Source organism: Malaclemys terrapin, chromosome 6 (genome assembly GCF_027887155.1).
Source record: "Malaclemys terrapin pileata isolate rMalTer1 chromosome 6, rMalTer1.hap1, whole genome shotgun sequence".
Lineage (NCBI taxonomy): Eukaryota > Metazoa > Chordata > Testudines > Emydidae > Malaclemys > Malaclemys terrapin.
Window position 1 is genome coordinate 7,483,927 of NC_071510.1, and position 16,024 is coordinate 7,499,950.

At 38.4% G+C, this 16,024-nt stretch overlaps 1 protein-coding gene across 2 annotated transcripts in view; it reads right to left on the reverse strand.

Moving 5' to 3' along the window:
- The window catches only part of PIGG (phosphatidylinositol glycan anchor biosynthesis class G), a 121,221-nt gene that overhangs the window by 34,261 nt on the left and 70,936 nt on the right, over positions 1 to 16,024 (reverse strand). For both annotated transcript variants that reach the window (XM_054031688.1, XM_054031690.1), the window contains exons 10-11: positions 14,541 to 14,732; positions 2,291 to 2,600 (exon numbers count right to left, since the gene is read on the reverse strand). In XM_054031688.1, coding sequence (XP_053887663.1) covers positions 2,291 to 2,600; positions 14,541 to 14,732 — 502 coding nt within the window. The remainder of the gene's footprint in view (positions 1 to 2,290; positions 2,601 to 14,540; positions 14,733 to 16,024) is intronic.

A 16,024-nucleotide genomic window follows, 5' to 3' on the forward strand; every position in this document is an offset into this window, starting at 1 on the left:
ATTATTTACTTTAAGTTGTCACTGCTTGTAAACATCAGGTTTCAGCATGAAGACAATGGTCTACACTTTTTAGGGCTCTCTATAATTAATGAAGACTAAAGTAACCTTTACTTTTATTGTCACTGTATGCTCTGAATTAAACAGCAATGATAAAGCCACAGGGCACTTCCAGGGAATTAATGATCCGATGGAAGGAGTGGATGGCTTGAGGCTCAGGAAAATAATGATAATCAGTCAAGGTTGCTGAAAATTCATTGAGGTTCATAAGCTATTGACTTACAGTAACAACCTGACACATAAAAAAGATGCTGATTTAACCGCATTAAATTTGTTACAGTTGATTAATAAGCTTGATTTTTTTATTTATTTTTTCTTCATCTTCTAACACAATGTAGCAATTAAAGCGAAAAAGCAACACGAGTCAAATTAAGCCGGCTTTCGCATCTTCGTCTCAATAACCCCCCTTAATTATACGGATCCACCCACTGGCAAATTAACGTCTTTCCTCTAAAGACAACGATTTCCCCAATTTTACAATAAAAATATCATGTATAAAAGTTAAGAAAGAGTGTCCATGAGAATTTCCCTGACAAAAAGCACGGCCAGCAACCCTCACACCTCATATAGAATATATTCCCATATAGCAGGAGAAAAAGGCACAGCAATTCCTTATGACTGACCGCCCCCTTCTCCCCACAATGTGTCTCTCATTCAGAAGGAAGCCAATGCAATCCACATCTCCCTTCCACAGGGATGGAAATGCTGGTTGAGGTAGCCAGGGACCAGCACAAAAAGGAAAAAGAGGGAAAAATGTCACCCTCCCAAATCAATGTCTATATACACCTCTACCCCAATATAACGCTGTCCTCGGGAGCCAAAAAATCTTACCGCGTTATAGGTGAAACCGCGTTATATCGAACTTGCTTCGATCCGCCGGAGTGCGCAGCCCTCCCCCCCCCGGAGCACTGCTTTACTGCGTTATATTCGAATTCGTGTTATTTTGGGTCGCGTTATATCGAGGTAGAGGTGTATAATAGAATATCCTTATATTCTAGATCCCCAATATTACCCTGAGAGTTAGATTTGCCACCCTTACTCACAATGGAGCAGCTCTACTCATTGAAATCAATGAGACTCCTCAGGGAGTAAGGTACAGTTCAATGTATTGATTGAGGATGGCAGAATTTGGCCCTTCTTCAGATTCCCGACTGAAATTACTCTTAAAATAGTTTTCATCTCACCTAAACTACATCCAAGTTTCATACAGTTCCAGTTCAGAGGCGTTGTATACCTCATGTCAGGGACAGAACTAGATTTGTCTGTTGCTATTTTAAATATTAATCAAGTCAGTTAACATTCTTATATTAATTATTTGTATTTCAGTAGCACCTAGGACTCCATATTAAAGTGGAATATTTTATACAAACCAGCATGATCCAAGCAGGGTGAATGAACATGATTTTACATGCCAGTGTTTTTGCCAATGTTACAGTCCACAATGAAGACGTTTACTGGAGTTACCTGATCTTTTTCCATTTTGAAAAAAATCAGTGGCGGTAAATATTTATACTATGGCAGGAAATCAAAGCACTTCTGAGAATTTGGTGAAACATCATCTCAAATTATTTATTAAACACCTTAATTAACATGGACCATAGACGTTTTTCAAAAGCTTTTAAAATTTTCATGCTAGTCCACTTAACCCTTGAGTTTTCCCATTGCCCACTGAAACTACCACTATTAATACCTCCTGCTCCACAAATGAACTTTACATATTTCCTTTTGTATATACTTTATTTCTGAAGCTCTATTCCTTCACGAAATTAGTTGGTGTTCTAATATTAAGAATAAAACATTCTGAAAGTTTTCACACTATTTTCAGAAGCTATCCTTCCCCATATGTGCCTGGATAGATTTTACCATATTATATTTTATTAGTAGTAACCTTTAGAGAGAGACTAAAATAGACCAGAAAAGTTATAAATTGACTGCAATTTTATATTAGCTCAGTTCATGTTCTTGCCAACAGCACTGTACATATATATATATATATATATATATGCGCGCGCAAGTTAGCACTATTTATTTGTTTTCTGTATGTATGTGCAAATATTATTCCATACTAGGTTGGTGGAGAATAAAGTAAACTGAAACCTAGGGGCCTCATCCTGCATGAGTAGTTCCACTGACTTGAGTCTTTGCAGGATCAGGCCTTATGGTGCAATTTAACACAACACATGGTAGAATAACTACACACATTATTTTCATTGATGCCATATTATGAGCTTACCTGAAAATAGAAGAAAGCTTGGCCAAACCAATAATGCATAATAGTAATTTGAGCTGCATCAAATTTTAGTGGCTTCCAGATGCATCGTGTCATTATCATTTGAATCAGCAGGCAAAACACCAAAACTGGCAGGTTATGGGGTCTAAATAGCAGGGCTGCTAGCAGAACCAATCCACTATATACTTCCCATAAACCAATGCTCTTGGTCTTGCAGTCTGCAGATATAACCTGTGATTTGAGTAAATCTTTGGTTCCAGTGAAGATTATGCCAAGAACAAAGACATAAACAAAACGAGCTTCAATAATTCCCCTAAAAAGGAAAACCAGAAAGATAAATTAATTAGTATCTATTTTCACAAGTCAATTTTTTTTTTTTTTTTTTTTTTTTTTTTTTTAAAGAGAGGTATGAGACAAAGATGATTCTGAGAAATGCATCAAAATTCAAGTGTGATCACTGGCCAAGTGTGTCATAAAATGTATTTCAAATAGAATAGCTTTACAATATTTCAAATTTAAACCATGCTACCCCAATGCAATAGCTTTGGCAAAGAACACCTTAGTTTTTTTAATTGCTAAGTCAGCTAAAGTCACTGCAATGATTTGTTACTCCTATCCGGTTCCATCTAAACTTATTGGTGTCCAGATGGTTTGTCAGTTTAACACATCATGAATTTTATCTTGAAATTTAAAATCCTAAATCTGAAAAGATGTTGAAAGTTTCTTTCAACAACTAATTGTTTGGGTTGTGTCAGCTCTTTCAAGTGACAGGCATTAAGGGTATATCAAAATATTACTCAGTCATGTTTTTATTTCAGCCAAACAGAGAACCAGGATCTCTAGTTCCCTTAGAAAATCCAGCACAGTGGGCATGGATGGACTTTTCACAATAACCTCCCAATTTTAAACAGTATACACCTGACTAGAATCACTGGATGCATAGTACTACATCACCTTCAACTCTGGTAACATGTGCAAACTGCAAATTAGTAGCAGGTGAAGAGAGGTTAACATTAAGCTTGAGATTTTAAGCACATCAGATTTAGGAAACTGAAAAGTTCATACAACAGGAACTTGACTGGGTTATACTTTTGACAAAGTAATTAGATCACTTTATTCAGTTAAATGTATAATCAACCTTGAATATACACGAAAGCAGCAATATGACTTACTGTTTTATGAATATTAACTTGTGTATTTAATTTCTCAACCTTCATATTTCATTAAGAGAATTTGGGTGGTGTTTTTTGTTAACATATAATTTTTCTTTCTCCCTCCCCCCCCCCAGTACTATTGTACAAATTCACCTCTGCTTGCGTATACATTTCTGCATGTGATACCTTACTGAAAATAAAGTACATGTGCAAAGAGTGGTTAAGATTTTAAAAAATGGTTATTTAAAATCAGGTTCTGAAATTTGTATTTAGGCACAAAGTGGCATGACTTATCAATTTTCATGTTTCAAGGCACAAGGAAACCACTAAAAATGAGGCTAGGAAGCTTCTCTGGTCAGGTTTTTATGTAACTTTCTGATATAGGGTTTCCTGTACCATCCTCTGAAGCATACAATACCATCTGCTGTCGAGGACGGGATACTGGTGGGTACAAATGGTAGAAAAGGAAAAGAATTAAGAAAACCAGGAAAAACTAACCTTTTCAAAATCATCATAAAGTTCATGAATAAATGTTGCTGACCTGTAACACGTGACCTGATTTTAGGGAGCAATATTAAAATGTATATCATGTGCTAAGGCATATTAACATGCTTTAAGATAGTAAAATAGAAGTTAGAGCTGTAACAGTAGTAGGAAAACAAAAAATTAATATTTGAGATAGGCTTTGCAATAAGTTGAGGCCTAGTAAAGTCTGTTAGTTTAAGTATTGTTAGCTTAAGCAGCAGATAGTTAGCAGAAGGCCTAACATTTAGCATAAGAGTAAGTGCTTAACCTAGAGTTATACAATTTAGCAATTTATAATAAACAAGTTAACAACAAAAGAACAAACCAAATTTAATATTGGGGAGATTTTTAGTATGTGAAACCATGAGATTAACCTCACTCCCATATTGGAAACCATGGAAAGTGTATTAATGCAGTATTGATGCGAACAGCTATGTTAGCAATTGGAACTCCAGCTATGGTTTTCCAGACAGCCAGACATGGATGGGGGTCAGGATTCAGTCAGATATGGTCACCAGACATGTGAGTGTGTCCAGGGGAAGGAGGCATAAATACAACAGGACATCGGAATCAACAAAGTAGGTGGCAGCCCAAATGTTATTTCTGCTCATGATGAACTTCCCCAAAATGATTCCTAGAGTTTATATTTTGGAAAAACATCCAATCTTGATTTAAAGATGGTCAGTGATGGAGAATCCACCATGAGCCTTGGTAAGTTGTTCCAATGGTTAATTACTCTCACCGTTCACTAATTATGCTTTCAATTTGTCTAGCTTCAACTTCCAGCCATTGGATCATGTTATACTTTTTTCTGATAGATTGAAGAGCCTATTATTAAATATTTGTTCCCCGTGTTGGTACTTATAGATTGTAATCAAGTCACCCATTAACCTTCTCTTCATTAAGCTAAATTAATTAAGCTCATTAAGTCTAACACTATAAGGCATGTTTTCTAATCTGTTAATTATTCTTGGGGTTCTTCTCTGAACCTTCTCCAATTTATCAACATTCTTCTTTAGGATTGCAGCCATTCTCTTGGTTTTACCGTTGCTAGTACTAAAAACATTTTACCAATTTTCTGTTTTAGAATATCAGAACACACCACATTTCACCGCTTCTCAAGCAAAACCAGTATTTTAGCTAATGTATGCTAAGCACTTCCTACAACTGATATTTTAGTACACCCATAAATTGATCTTTGTTCTCCATTTCCATCACAGCCACAGTATCATGCTTGAAAGCATTTGAGAGGGGAGCAAAAGTTTTTGAAAAAACCTGAAGTGATCACTGGGCTCCAGAATTTTGAGAACTGCTGTTCTAGAAGAAGAGAGCATGAGACAAGGCAAAGCAGAACTGGGAGGAAGAGAAGGTGTCTAGATGCACACTAAAAATTAATGGGTGCATCTCTGTTCATTGGGCAACTGGACCAAAGTCAACATTCACTGTGGACTACTCAGCCACTCAATAGTACAATGGGGTCCTAGTCCACAACCAGGGCTCCTCTGTGCTATGTAATACAAATACATGAAAAATGCTCAAAAATAATATTTTTAGGAAACCAAATACAAAAGAGTTTCCCCATTGCCACAATTAATTACTTTATATGTTCTGAGTGGAGTGCAAACATGCCCTGCTCTATAGATACCAGAATCAATTCAGAGCTTAAAGTAAACTGATTCAGGAGCTCTCAGGTACTCAAGATGTGGTAGTCTGGACCCAACTTTGGACAAATCTGATTTCAGCCAGGAAAGCATTCACAAGTTTAGCCAGAACCTCCTGGAAAAAGTCAAAGCAAAACTTTTCCCTTTCAAATGCATATGTTTCAACTCTTTGTGAAACCAATTTGCACTAGCATCCCGAACAACTCTTAGCAGGCAACCTTGACCAAAAAACTACATTTTCATATCAGAGAGACTAGAAATGTAAAAGGGTTAGGGGTGGGGAACTGGGCAGATTATCTGGGGCTCCAGTTCTTTTCAGTAGCACCAACATTAATAATTTGTGGTCCTATGTTGTTCTATCAACCCAATAAAGGCTGAAGAAACCTGACACTAATAATGTGGACTTCCTAAATATAAAGACAAAAAAAAACCACAGCTACCATTAAGCCTTCAAAGCAATTTTTTAGAAGGCTGAGACACAAACGAAACCTAACACTACAAGCTAGTGTTCGCTTACACATTGGTGTACCGTATTTAAGTGTTTTCCACTTAACGTCCTGTTCATATGAAAGTCAGAACTTCCTTGCATTGATTTTTTCTTGTCTGCAAAGCAATTAGCCAGAAGCTATTAAACAGTGTTGCCCGCCAAGAGATTTTTTTCCATGTGATCATGATATATACCCTACTGACAATTTCTATTTTTGGAAATGAGTTCTCTCCACTCCACTTCCCCACCCCCTAAAAATTCAGCTGAAAATGTCTGTCGTCCTTTAAAGGCTTTTTCTCTCCCTTGCTTATGTAGTAAATATACAGTTCTTGCCTCAGAATTTAAAATCTAGTTTAATGACAAGATGCAACAGGCGGGGAAAGGTAAATTAACAATATGTGCATGTATTTCTACAAGAAAGCTGTCTTCACAACATAGCTCACCACCTGGCAGGTCTCTACAGGCATCATGGCAGAGTGTCTTAAAGGATTTGAAGGAGAGTGTTTTGGACTGACCTGAGTTCAAATAGGGCACAAAGTTGGAGAAGAAAACAGGGTGGATTTGATTGAAATCACTAGTCAGGAAGACTATTTAATCATGGATTTCTACATAAAAGTGCATTCTTGTTGGTTCTTATAACCTTAATGCATATTCTTCACAACTCAGAGATAGATGTAGGTTTCATTTTTAAAAGGTACACACTATACATTTTAAACTGAGGTTCCTTTCATCATCTTCAATGCAGCTTCCTCCTGAAAAGAAACACTTCTCATGATGTTTTCGCACAACCAGGCCTTGCATTTCTTTGTTGCACTGTTTGCATTTTGCATGCATGCCTGTCTTACCCACAAGTAGAGGAACTTCATTAAAATATTCCCAAACTGGGTCTCTTTTATAGCTTGCTGCCATTATAGGTTTTCCTTCTAGTGAGAGACTGCTATGGTAGATCTCAAATCAATGAAGGCTACAGTCAGAAAGATCTCAAGACTTCTGGAATATGCTGTTCAAACAGTTTCACTTTTGTTTCTATTGCCTGTCCCTCTCTTCTCACATTTATCTCCAAACCTCTTCTCCTTGTCCAGATCTATTCCGCCCCCAAAATCTTCTATTCATTGAACTTTTTGAAACTTTGCACTTTTAGAGAGGGGTCAGGGATTGACTCTGTGTACACAAATTTGCAGAGGGACAATAGGGTTGAGGTCTATTATTTCTCTCCTCTATATATTATTTATTTAAAAAACATTTTTGCTGTTAAAAAGCATGTTATCGCTGGAGAGACAAATCCATAGTTTGAGAACTGAAAAACTAAGCATCTCTGATGGTATCTTCTAGACTGAGCACTGAGTCCCATTGGGTAGATAGAAAGATTAACCTATACAGAAGCCCCTGGAACCCCATAAAATTGGATCCCTAATCCATTAACTATTGGAATTCATTTACAAAACTTTTCTTAAACATTATATAAACATATTGTCTCATACTATAGAATTAGAATTTATAATCCCTATTCCATGATGAGATATCTTTGAGCTATAATGTATCTATCTTTACATAGGTTTTTTCTTCAAAAAGCATTTTATCAAAAAAATCCATTTTTGTGTGTTTTTTTAAATCATCCATTTTTATCCACCCTGGAAGAAAACGGTCTTTTCAAATTGACAGTACCCTTTTTAAGGCAAGGAATTGCATCTTTTTGACACAATTTTCAAATAATTTTTCAGCTTGGAAGCACTTATACAAACATCAACTGGGTTGAATAGTCTCAGTAAGAAAACCAATTGTTACTGTGCAATACATGTTCCATGCAAATGTCCAATTAAAAAAGTCTTAAAAAGCGACCAACTGAAAATTAACTGGAAAATAGTACGTCTGAAGTAAAAGAATTTCACTCTTAATTAGAAGCGAAAATCTAATACAAAGTACTGTGTGGAACTAGATCAAGGAGCATATGTAACTCGGCATCACAGAAGCACCACCTTAAGAGCAAACATTCAAGATGACGATATCACATTAACCGAGTCAAATCAAGCAATAGGCAGGGCAATGAGGCAATTTTAGCACAAATCATGAATTTACCCAGGTACTTCCAAACATCTGAAAACACCGTGTCCAGTATTAAAAACACCTTTCATAACTGTACATTAAAAATAAGGCTAGGATGTCTTTGGAAATTATATTTAAAATCTTCAAATTAAAAAATATGGCCCAAAAGGTAGATAATGTGTCAAGTTTGTCACAGATTACTAAGGCCAACTGGCTCCCTTTCCACAGTAAAATGTACAGGATGGGGGAAAAGACATCCTGCAAACTCCATATTGTTTCTGGACAGAGAACCTTATTTCATTCATGATGCCTCATGAAAGGAAAGAATCAGAGGTGTGGCAACCCTGTTCAGCAAAAAACGGATCCAGCAGAATCTATCCCAAATTACTTTCCAGAAAGCTTAATCCTCTTTAAAAGCGCTCCAGTCTCACATCATGCTGACATTGACTAGTTCACCCATGGCTTGACAGTACAGTAAAAGCTTTTTTCTCCAGCATGTCAGGGAAATGGGGGTTGCCAGTGAGTGAAAAATGCCGGTTAATTAAGAGGGAGGGAGTTTGGGTGTGGGAGGGGGCGTGGGGCTGGAGATATGGGACAAGGTGCAGACAGCAGGCTCTGTGAGGGAGCTTGGGGCACGGGAGGGGGCTCAAGGCAGGGGGTTAGGGCACAAGAGGGGGCTCCGGGTGCTGGATCTGGGGGGCGCTTACCTTGGGCGGCTCCCTGCAAGCAGCAACCAATCCCAGCTGCTCCTAGGCAGAGGTGCAGCAGGCAGCTCTGCGCCCTGTCCCCGCCCCAAGTGCTGGCTCCGCAGCTCCCATGGGCTAGGAACCACGGCCAATAGGAGCAGAGGGGGTGGCGCCTACGAGTGGAGGCAGCGCACAGAGCCACCTAACCAAGCCTATACCTAGGAAGCAGCAGGGACAGGTTGCTGCTTGCTGGGAGCTGCCCGAGGTAAGCACCCCCCAGATCCAGCACCCCAAACTCCCTCCCGCACCCTAACCTCCTGCCACAAGCCCTCTCCCTCACCCAAACTCCCTCCCTCTTAGTTAACCGGCATTTTTCACTTACCGGCAACCCCCATTCCCCAAACATGCCGGATAAAACAGCTTTTACCGTATCAAGTTATTTCGCTAATTATCCTCACAGGAGTCATTTAAATATATTGAGACAAGTTACAAGAAAAAAAAAAATCTTTAGAGAACAGCAACCAGGTGTTTCCCTTAATTAACATCTTAGATAAAAGCTCTGACTTATTTGGCCAATGAAGTTTCAAACTTGAAATTCTCCCAAACAACCACATACATTAAGATGATGGAACATCGTCTTACTTTCTTCACACTACTATTTTTTAAATTATTTTTTCCACTGTCCACATTTTATCTTTTTAAATAGGCAATTAAAGGGAAAGAGAAGGTCCAAATTATTCTTCAATGGTTTTTAATGTAAAGACTATCTTAGCACAAGCCATGGAAGAGTGTGCATATTTTAATTACCTTTTTCCTCATCCACCTTGAGCAGCAGCCACAACTGGAAACAAACTAGTTTTATCTTCAGTGGAGGGGGAGAGAGGGAAATTTCAGACCAGAGATTCTTTCCCGCAGAGAGTCCAAGGGCAGGAGAAAGCTACTGGGCTGTTTATTCTTCTTCCTCTTGTAATAACCGTCATCAAATGAGGCACCTGCACTTTGCAGTCAAGCATAGAGGAGACTGCCTCTGATCCATGCCTGGACACATTGGGGCCACCTCTGCTGTCCAGTGGGATATTTGAGAAGTGCAGAGGCAGAAAGTGCAAGATTTTGTTGCTGCTGTTTTTAATAGAGCTATTTTTCTTCCACTGATCACATAAGAAGTGAGATCAGACCATTACTGCCTCCAGTGTCAAATATGTTCTAAGTAGTGCACGTCAGAATCTAGATATGAATTCTATTTTTCTTCATGTAAGCAAGGATTAACTGTGGGATTTCTTAAAAAGCTTCCAAAAATATTTCTATTATAGGCAAAACTGGCAGCAATGGCTTTAACTAAGGTTGCCTAACACTTAATTTCAGTGGTTTACAACTCTGCCAAATTTCCATGCTAGTCTCTGCCTTTGGCTAATTTTTTTGAGAGAGAGACAGAGAGAGAGAGACGCAGCAAACAGCTCAGCTAAGGATTTTCAAGGATTAGGTTAGGGAAATATTTTTTTCCAATGTGAAAACATTCTCCTAACATTTCATTGAGAAGCTCTAGCATTTCCATACTTTGAAGCAGCTTTGAAATTCAGCAAGGTGGTGGTACTTGGATCAGAGGGATGCCTTTTGTCGTCCTTGTGAAAAATGTATTCCAACTTGTCTGAATGTTAAATTTCTGACAACTGTCGTTTGTCCATGTTCAACAGAGAAAGTTTGGCAGCAAATTTCTCCAAAGATTCCATTTGTACTGAGCATGCTCAATCCCACAGATCAAGTTCAAGGGGCTGAAAGAGAGAAACAGCATCCAGGAGGAGCAGTTGCTGGGGGATGCTTTAGTGCTGGGTACTAGAACAGGGCAGGGACAGTCTCCCCTATACCTTCAGTGCTCCCCCTTGGTGGTGCCCAGGCTAAATTGGAGAAGGAAGAATCCACCTGACTGGAATGCAGATGGATGACATGCAGCAAGGACACAGTGACATGCTAGGGGACAGGAGGCAGAAGGGTCTGAAACCACTTGAGGACATTCCTTTCCAGACCATGGATTGAAGCCAAGAGTCCTGAGTCAACATTCTTCTGTTTTCAGCCAGTGTCTGAAACTCACTGGCAAAATGTGTCTCTCTTTAGTGACTGGCCAATAGAGAGTTTAAGAGCCTATGCTTTCTACCAATTATCCCATTACCTCAAATAGCAGAGGTCTGGGCTGCAGATCTAAAGGTTCCTATCCTGTTGACAAACCACATGTGGGCTTAATATGGTTCCAAATAGCAGATTTTTTTTTTTAAGTTTGCTTTTTAAAAATGAGGAAATTACACACAAAAAGCTATGTTCAAATAATATTAGGATTGCAAAGTCAAGCACTTAAACTTTAGGAAATGGCAGAATTAAGGATTCCTGTGCAATCCTAATTCATCCTCCTTGTGCATGTACACAATACAGTCTGTAATTGCATGATCGCACACTTTTCTCACAGAACCTCTGCTTCATTTAGCATAAATTCAAAGGTTGTATAGTGGATGAGGCTTTTGTCTGGAGGGACCTGTGTCATTTGTTGCAGAAACTGGGAAGTGTGAGGTAAATACAGGCAGTCCTCAGACTTATGACACAATTGGTTCCTTACATTGTATCGTAAGTCGGAACTGCAATCTACTCCATGTTGGACAGAGCGTCGTAAACTCAAAACCTATAGTCATAAATTGAATCAGGGTGTCAATGTAGAAGTGTCATAAGTGCCGTTCGTCGTAACTCGAACATCGTAAAGTCGAGGACTGCCTGTAATGTAGGGGACTGCAGGAACTGAAAGGATGACCTCATGATTCGGGAAATACATTGACACCCTGAAGATCTGAGTTCTATTCATGCCTCTGCCACCAAGCTCCTAACTGATGCTGGGCAAGTCACAAATCAAACTTTTCACAAGTGGCCACTCTGTTTCTCACTTTCTTAGTGCTCAGCTTGAGAAACTTGGGGCTTCATTTGCAGACACACTGGGCACTCAAGTGCAACTGAAGTCAATGGAAGCTGTGCTATTAATGTATGTGCTATAAAAAGTAACATCTCTGTCAAGAGCATCCACTAGGGCCCAATTTTCAATATTGGCTTTAATCTCTGTGCATCTTAGTTCCTCATCTGTAAAATGGGAATATCATCATCTCACAAGGGATCCTCTGAATCAATTCATTAATGTCTGTGTAGCACTCAGCAGCTATGGTGAGGAGCTCCTGAGAAAATCCCATGAGGAAATAATTCTGTATGGAATTCAGGGTTTGGATGGTGTGCAGTAAATAAGGCACAAGTAAAGAGAAATATTCAACAGCTACCCCGTTCAGTGACCACCATTCATTTTGTGCACTGAATGACGCAGGGAGTCCTGATGTAAAAATAGTAAGTGATCATGAAGTTACATGAAGTTTAGGTGCTTGACTTTGCAACCTTTTAATGTAGCTTTTATATGTAACCTAATACACAACATATATTTCTCACATTATGGTCAAGTTACAAAATGAGGAAAAGCATAACTCGCGAAGATCACATAATGAATTACAAATAAAACACCCAGATTTCCTGATCTGCAGTCCAGTATTGGACTATGTTGCCTTTCCAGATATTTCTACCAGACTGAATCAGAGTTCAGGCACATTTGCAAGGCAAGGTAGAAAGATCTATATTACTGCAGCCCATACTGTATGTATTCTGCACTTCAGTCTCTATGGCAGTCTTTATCTTAAAAGGTAAAGGTAGTAGACAGTTTTAAAGTAGCTGTCCTGTCAAAGCAAGTAACAGGGAAGCCCTGATACATAATGCTAAGGATGGCGTAAAGACAAGGTTGAAGTGTATTGGCAGAGTTGTGCACCAAAGCTTGTAGTGTACCTGCTCTCATTTTCAAAAAGCACTAAAATTCTCCAATTTAAAAAGCCTTGTGCCATTTCTACATCTAAATAGTCATTTAATGTTAACATGCGAGTCTCACTCTTAAACGTGAGACTCAGTCAGCCACCACTGTAACTGATCGTGAAGTTTGGTTTTATTAATCCAAAGAACTTTTAAGCCACTGCATAATCAAAGCTATAAATGAAAAGTCTGACATAGCAGTTTAAGCAAATCACCATATTCACATTTAAAATTAAGCTGAGAGAGTATAAAAGCCCTGTATTTGCTTAGTCAATTCTAATTGCAATTAAGATGCTGACTATAGTGTAAATCAGCTGTCAGTGAAAGCTTTGGTCCGAAGAAGTGAGGTTTTTACTCACGAAAGCTTATGCCCAAATAAATCTGTTAGTCTTTAAGGTGCCACCAGACTCCTTGTTGTTTTGGTCACTTTGTAAATTTAAGAACTCCACTTATTACTGTAACTATTCTTTTAATTTGCAGCTCAGCTGATGCAGTTAACATTCTGTTCCACATTGCAGTATTTTTCCTCTCACTGAAGGAATCGCATTCTACCCTAAGGAATTGTAGTCAAACATAAAACTAAAGATCATATTTAGCAATCAGATGAATTTCCAGACACACACATTCAAGCACGTAGCCAGATTCTGTAGTCCAAGTAAAAGCCAATGGAGATTTTTGTATGCAGAAGATCAAATACCTTAATACTAATTAAGGAAGTGAAGTTCTCTTCAAATATCTCTACTGCATATAAAATAAATATATGTACCACTGGTAAATTTGGCCTTAGTTCGTCTGAAAATCTTTTCCTAGGATGCTTTCCAAGGTAATTCCCAATCTCTACTTCTTACAGAGGGTGTGGCCTCTGATCCCAAATCCTGAACCCAAGCTACCCAGACTCAGGTCAAATTCTAAGTGATCTCTGCACAATTTATTCTAGCCACAAGCCAATCATCTTTCTAGAATTTCCCCCAGACGACTACAGGAATGCATCCTGGGGATTTCCCATAATTCTGATGCTCCCTTTAGAGCATATTGGAGCTGCAGATGCAGGTATATCACAACAAAAAGTGAAAAATATCAGACAGGCTATAAAAGAATCAAAGATGCTCTCATGCCCTCCAAAAGCAGCTAATGCTGAGTATGAGAAAAAAAGCCCTCATGAATTAGAAGCATCATTGGGTTGTTTCCTCTCACATGGTAAACAACATATCACCTGCTGACAGTCGTGGTGGGAAAGGAGACTCAAAACTCTTAGCTTCGAAAGTTCTCAGTCTGTATAATGCTGCAAGCTTTAGACCCCAAAAGCAGACATCTATTACAGCTTGAAAGGATAGGTTATACAACTCTCAGCTGTAAGAAACAGAAAGGCACAGGGAAACCGTTTCCTAAATGCATTTTTAGCCTTGTAGTCGAATAGTAAACCATTTCATTGTTATAAATAAGTCAGTTTGGCATTGTTCTGTACTAAAAACACAATAGTAAATAAAACAGCAAAGGTAGTAATCTTTAAAAGACAGATTCAATAATGGAAATAGAAAAAAATGGTAACTGGCTAGATCAATAAGCTATGCCTCAAGGTAGTCAGTGTGTGTGTCAGCCTTTGACAGGTTTCCAATTTGAGATACAGTACAGTAACATACCACTTTATTGTACTCAAAAATTATCTAAAGACATAACACGAAACTTGTTAGTGCACATCCTTAAAAGAACCGTCCCTTCGCTCATAACAGCCTGATTCTAACAGAGATAACTGTGCTATTTTTCAGTATCCAAGGTGTTACGACTGTTCTAGAAGTTGATTTACATATCTGCTGATGAACTTACTTTGAGATATCTTTGCTGTCTTGTTGCCATGGAAATACAACATTTCCAATGGCTGCCTGGTAACTGTAGACTCCCAAGAGCCCAAGTGCCATCGCTATTTTCGAAACCAGGGAGCATCTCCTCTGAACCAGAATAAAGATCATAACTAAGGAGATAGCTGCCAGAAGGGACAGTACAGCTTTATGTTCAGAACTGTAAAAGAAAAAAAAAATCTATGATTACTGCTAAAATACATTTAACATCGCTCCAGCTACTGTACTGAATTTCCAAATTAATCACTGCACTGACATCTGTTACTAGCTCTCTCAGAGATGTGGTCAAATATTTTAGTATCTTTAGAAAAACTATTTTCTTAATGAGGTTTTCTATTCAAGCATGCATGTTTAAAAGTAATCATGTCTCACCATATGTTAGCTGGTCTGTTTTAACTGGATAAAACAAAGTTTCATATGATATAATAAAAAATTCTAATGATTTAAAACCAAAATTTTGGTTATATACATTACATATATGTGGAAAATTCACTATCACTTCTACTACAGCATTCTAGTTTCTCCAACTAATATAAGGCAACAAGGATTGTTACAGTACTTCACATGCATCTCTTTAAACGATAACTCAGCATATATATCCATTTTATTTAATTTTAGATGTATAAAGTGTATAAAATGTTCCCTAGCCATCACGTCTAAGGACACACAAACACTGTAGAACACACTTTTTCTTCCAATAGCAAAATAAGAACAATCACCAAAACAAAACAAACCTATTAGTACAAAGGGGGTCTTGGTCCATGACTATGAATCCTAGTGTTATGGTAATACAATAAATAGAAAACAAGACAGACGTGGGCCTTGCATCATGCCCTAAAGGTGCACAGAAGTTCTCTCTTTTAGACCAGCAGGTGGAGTGCATTCCATAGGCAAGTGCTATACACTGAATACCCTGCCCATTGCCAAATACTGAAACATAGGGAGTGCTGGCACACAGACACTATAGAAAAATCACATTAGACAGAGTACTTCATCTGACCTCAGCTATCCTGATAGTAAATGGTGAGATATGAAGTTTCCAGTACTGGGATCTAGGCATTTTTTTTTTTTTTTTTTTTTTTTTTTTTTAAATAGGAAACTCGACATCTGCAACTGAACCCAAAAGCCAAGCAGGAAACCAGCAGCTGAATGTCTATCTCCGTATGTTAATGTATGTTAATATTTTTTATTTGTTCCAAATGCCATGACTTTGGCCTGGTCTACACTAGGCGTTTATGTCGAAGTTAGCGCCGTTACATCGAATTAACCCTGCACCCGTCCACACCGCGAAGGTATTTAGTTCGATATAGAGGTCTCTTTAATTCGACTTCTGTACTCCTCCCCGACGAGGGGAGTAGCGCTAAATTCGACATGGCCATGTCGAATTAGGCTAGGTGTGGATGGAAATCGACGCTAATAGCTCCGGGAGCTATCCCACAGTGCACCACTCTG